At 47.0% G+C, this 5,576-nt stretch overlaps 1 protein-coding gene across 1 annotated transcript; it reads right to left on the bottom strand.

Annotated features, from left to right (window-relative positions):
- Positions 1–306: 306 nt before the first annotated feature.
- Positions 307–3,211, bottom strand: LOC123184667 (uncharacterized). The gene is made up of 3 exons (XM_044596748.1): positions 3,070–3,211; positions 2,897–2,973; positions 307–2,820 (listed from the first exon to the last, which is right to left on the bottom strand). The coding sequence occupies exon 3, from the start codon at positions 2,775–2,777 to the stop codon at positions 1,551–1,553; it is 1,227 nt and encodes a 408-aa protein (XP_044452683.1). The 5' UTR covers positions 2,778–2,820; positions 2,897–2,973; positions 3,070–3,211; the 3' UTR covers positions 307–1,550.
- Positions 3,212–5,576: the final 2,365 nt, after the last annotated feature.

Raw genomic sequence — 5,576 nt, forward strand, 5'->3', positions numbered from 1 at the left:
CTGACAACTAGGGTGCTCGTGACCGTGGTGCAACTAGATCATACCCATGGAACCTGTTTCTCAACAAAGACCACCTAAATCTCATATTACATAACCCTGGAACCTATAACAGTATCATTTTGATCCAAAGATGCAAGACAAAGTCTAGGAATCATTCTGTAGTTCTATTTGCTTTAAGCATAGCGCCATATGTTGTTCAGTTCTTTTGGAAACGAGGAAAAGAAACAGGAAAAATATAAATGTACGTATTCCCACTTGCACTACGTACATATATTCATGGTACGTAGTTGTTCAAGCTGCCAGTATAATTTTGAAGGAAAATGTGCTCTGCAAATCATGTGGATAGAAGCATCTTAAGAATAAAGAATTCTGCAAACAGATCGTATCACCTTTTGACTGGGGGAATGTTATCGTATCAGTGTGTCCCAAAGCTATGAACTGAGTCTGCGTAAAAAAAGAGAGAGAAAACTCTGGGTAAGAGAGGTCTCCACTTTCATTCTCGGAAGTTCCTTTCGCATTGTTTTTCACACAGCAACCAAGGGTATATCAGATGAAAAACAATGAAGTTAACCTTTGAGATTATCTGAGGTCTTATTGGGCATCCCTAGAAGTATATATCATATTTTAAATAGTTGAGACTGAATTTAACATTTGAACAGTTAGTCCACATGAAGAGGAGTATGCAGAATTATACATGTCTACCCACACAAAAAACATTGGAACTGCTGGAACTTTCCATATATGACCTAAGAGTTCAGATAAAAAAGCATCGAGTAATCAAGTTATCACTATGTAAATTAAAAATATTTATTCAGGCAAAGAGGGACCAGGAACCAGTACGATTCTTTCTCAAAACATGTCAAAGCAAAGGAACCAAAATTACTTGCTAAGATTTTCAACAATAACTGTACAAAAATATCGATGGACACAAAATTGTGCTGAGTACCAAACTGAATTAAGTCGTGCAAGTTTGCCTGAATAAAGCATTACCACAGAAGGAGCACGAGCAACCATGTCAGGTGCTTAGGACAAAATTGTGCACTGAGCAAGGATCAAACTAGTAAACTTGGAAGGAAGGATCCATACTAACCATTTCAACGACTCAACCAAAATTATTCACTCAAAATAAGACTGAAAGAAAGCACGATGACATGTGTACCAACACCTGTTTTGTCATAAAGAAAGCAGGATGTCTAGCCATTGCTGTACTGATTCTGTAGTGTCATTCCAGATAATATCTTAGGAGCAACTATCTGTTCCTAATTGCAACCATGCCTCTCTTGGTTCTAAAAAATTGCAAACTGGAAGTAAACGAGGGGTATAAAATATACTAGTCATATAGCAAAGATTCTCCATAGTTTGGAACTTAAACATGATGCTAAAGGCAAGATAATAGACACCAGAGGTGCTCTGCTACCATCCAAACTGTTCAGTTCTACAAGCAGCACTAAAAAGACCAACTAAGAACAAAAGACAAGGCTCGTACAGAATAGATGGTCCATTGGCAAAGCAAACCAGCAGTGTAGAACATCGAGATTAAGCACTGCATCCTACAGTCCTACGAAAAATGGAGGCTCCTGATTTTCACTATCTTCTTCTCTCATCTCATGGGACAGTGGAAGGGGAATAACGCTCCCCTGGAGGTAATGATTGGTAACCCACAAGTCGATATCTTGGTCATCTTTGCTCTTCACATATCCTAAGAACTTGCCATCTATGTCAAAATGCAACACACGCCTACAAGTGAACTGGACCAGCAGCACACCCTCATTGAGAGCAGCCATCCTAGGGCTCATTATCACCTCTCGATCAACAAGCGCTGATGGATCCACCCCAGTCAAATTAATCCGATGCTTGAAAGACCAGGTCTTAGCATCATAGTCCTGTAACACCCAGACATCTACGGTGCGTTTGTCACTGCTGATGCTGCACAAAGCAAGAGTGTCATTCATCTCCAGCAATGACTCCTGTAAGCAGTTGGACAATCGGGCAGGACGAGACATCAACCGAAATGTTTCAGCTGATGTGTTGAACACCATTATGTAGTCGGCATCCCAGCCGTGGTATCTTCTAAGTCTCCAGTGCAGGCCCCCACGGTGGTGGACTGGTGGATACTGGGACGAACCAGGCAGACCCCTGCGTAAAGCCAGCTCCAAGAAATGCGACGAGGATGTTGGTTGTGGGATGCATCCTTGTCTGATGCATCTTGTATTATCGGATCCCACCGCTATGACGTAGTAGAAAGTTCTGTAATTTGCGTCGTATGGATTGTAGATTTTCGTCGGCCTAGAGATCCATAGCACTCGGAATTCTCCTCCGGATGGTTGGTGCCGGTAGAAGCCAACAATCTGGTGGTCAAAACCCCGTTGGGCCTGAGGCTTCGCTAGGGGAGCACACTTACGGGTGACCGGATTGCAGATGAACTTATCCGCCATGGATCCATGGGAGACGATGAGGAGGCCATCACACGCGGCCTCGAGTTCACCGTAGTCGCAGGTCTGGACGACAGGGCAGAGCTTTTGCTGGCCTGCACCGGCATCAAACGAAAACAGGAGGCAGGTTTTGTGCAGCTCGACGACGTGGCTGAGGATCGGGAGAAAGGGCTGGTGGCGGTGGTTTTCCAGCATGAACTTGTCGGTGGAGGTGGCGTTGTGCCACCACCTGCGGACGGCGCGGCAGCGGAGGATGTCCTTGGGCGGCAAACGGATGAGAATCTCTTCCACAACGATCCACTCGGGGAGGTCGTCCAGGACGGTCGCGCCTCCGCTGTCTGGCATGGTGACTGGTCGCCGGTGCTCCGTCAGATCAGATTCCAGTGAACTGTAAGAATAAAAAGGGGAAACGTAAGGATGGCGCGTGACGGATCTCTGGCGCACGGAGAGGCGAGAAGGTTTACTTGGGGCGGGGCGGACGATGGCGGGCTATGGCAGCATTGCGAACCCCCTGCGGCGGCGGTGCTGATTTCCAGCGACTCTGAACACAAAGACAAGAACGATTTGAGGGAAAACAAATCGATAGATGGAGACGAAAATGAATCAGAACGCGGCGGGCAGCGTGCTCCGAGATCACCTCGCACGGCCGGTTTGGGCAGCGAATCTGTTTACCGGCGTCGGGGAAGAGGGCACCCCGGCGAGATATCACGGTGTTCCAGCGGGATATGTTAGGAATTTGAGGGGGGCGGCGGTGATAGGGTTTGGGTGTCCCTTGTTCGGTTGTTCCCGTCTGGCCCTTTTTCACACTGAATAATGAAATAAGCTTTTAAAGAATCAAATAATGCGAAAGTACCCTTCTACACCTGAGCTCAAATGAGTTCGGGATGAACAGTAACTTAAAAGCATTTAAAAATGTTCAAGAAAATCTGAATTTTTTATTGGCAAACTTTGACAAATGTTCAAAAAGTTTGCAAATTTTCATCACGAAATCACATTTGTGAAAGTCGTGGCAAAAAAAAACAAAATCAGTGCTACAAAATGCTTTCAAAAGTAGCATTTTCAGAGTATTGATTTTGTTTTTTTTGCCCGACTTTCATAAATGTGATTTCGCAATGAAATTGTGCAACCTCTTAGAATATTTGTCAAAGTTTGCCGGAAAAAAATCAGTTTTTTTTACATTTTTAAAATGTTTTTCGATTTTACTATTCACCCAGCTCAAATGAGCTCAGGCACAAAAACTTCACGTCCCAAATAATGCAGCTACAAGTACCTAATGCACGGCATTGTGTAAGAAAACCCCGATTTGAGGGGTGGATCGTTCACCTCTCCACCTATTGGATCGCAGACCACATGGCTGTTTGATCGACCCGTCGTCATCCTCCCACTCATTCCCCTCACAAAATAAGCTGCTTGCTCCTTGGGAGTGAGAGTTGACGTCGATCTACCTCCTCACAGCACTGCACGTATTTTGTCGCCCACCCCGTCTTCCACTACTCATGCTTCATCACTGCTTGTCGGGTCGTCTTGCAGTCTGGACATCTTCCATGGGTCCATGGGAGACGATGAGGAGACCGTCGCACGCGGCCTGGAGTTTACGGTAGTCGTAGGTCCGGATGACAGGGCAGAGCTTTTGATGGCCTGCGTCGGCGTCAAAGGTGTTGGAGAAACAGCAACTGCATTCACAGGAGGGCCAAAGGCCAATACATATACATGTGTGTGGTAAAGTGCAAGAGACCCCTTATATAATGGGGATAAACCAAAAAGGGATATACATATCTAACACCCCCCCCCCCTCAAACTCATGGTGGATCGACAATACTGAGTTTGGAGAGAAGAAAACTATGTTGCGCTCGAGTCTGTGCCTTCGTGAAGAAGTCCGCCAACTGTAACTCAGAGGGCACATAGTGAAAAGCGAGAGTCTGATCCTGCACAGCAGCACGCACAAAATGGGCATCCACACCGATGTGCTTGGTGAGCTCATGCTTCACCGGGTCACACGCAATACTGATAGCACCAGTTGAAAGGATCGATATGGTTGACTAGAGGGGGGGTGAATAGGCAACTACCAATTTTTAGCTTTTCTTTACCAAATTAAAGTTTGCATCAAAATAGGTTGTCTAGATGTGCAACTAGGTGAGCAACCTATATGATGCAATAACAACAAGCATACAAGCAAGCAAGGGGAGAAACACTAAAGAGCTTGCACAAATAAAGGTAAGAGATAACCAAGAGTGGATCCGGTGAAGATGAGGATGTGTTGCCGAAGTTCCTTCCTTTTGAGGGGAAGTACGTCTCTGTTGGAGCGGTGTGGAGGCACAATGCTCCCCAAGAAGCCACTAGGGCCACCGTATTCTCCTCACGCCCTCACACAATGCGAGATGCCGTGATTCCACTATTGGTGCCCTTGAAGGCGGCGACTGAACCTTTACAAACAAGGTTGGGGCAATCTCCACAACTTAATCGGAGGCTCCCAACAAGACCACGAAGCTTCACCACAATGGAATATGGCTCCGAGGTGAACTCAACCGTCTAGGGTGCTCAAACACCCAAGAGTAACAAGATCCGCTAGGGATGAGTGGGGGAATCGAAAATCCCTTGGTGGAAGTGTAGATCGGAGCCTTCTCAACCACTCCCGAGCAAATCAACAAATTTGATTGGCTAGAGAGATAGATCGGGCGGAAATGAAGCTTGGAGTATTTAATGGAGCTTGAGCAATAAATGGAGCTTGGGGGAGGAAGAGGTAGGTGAGAAGGAAGAAGGGGACTCCCTTTTATAGTGGGGGCAACAATCCCGTTGCCCCCCACCAACCAGCCCCGCACAGGGCGGTACTACCGTTGAGAGGGGGCGGTACTACCGCCAGGACAGCGGTACTGCCGCCCCAGCCAGCGGTACTGCCGCGCTGAGGAGACTAGTAGGGAACAGATCCAACTCTGCGGTACTACCGCGGTGGTAGGGAGGTACTACCGCTCCAGGAACGGTACTACCACCACTACAACCGTGACTAGTGCCGCAAAACCCGACACGAGAAAAAGACCTCTCGAATCGAGGCGGTAGGAGCCAGACTGCCCAACGGTACTACGGCAGTGGGGTCAAGGGTGGTAGTATCGCTGTGGAGCGGTACTGCCGCTTGTGACCCTTCGGCCG

This window comes from Triticum aestivum, chromosome 2A (genome assembly GCF_018294505.1).
Source record: "Triticum aestivum cultivar Chinese Spring chromosome 2A, IWGSC CS RefSeq v2.1, whole genome shotgun sequence".
Taxonomy (NCBI): domain Eukaryota; kingdom Viridiplantae; phylum Streptophyta; class Magnoliopsida; order Poales; family Poaceae; genus Triticum; species Triticum aestivum.

Coding starts and splice junctions, on each gene's coding strand:
- LOC123184667 (XM_044596748.1), bottom strand. CDS start 2,777: ATGCCAGACAGCGGAGGCGCGACCGTCCTGGACGACCTCCCCGAGTGG.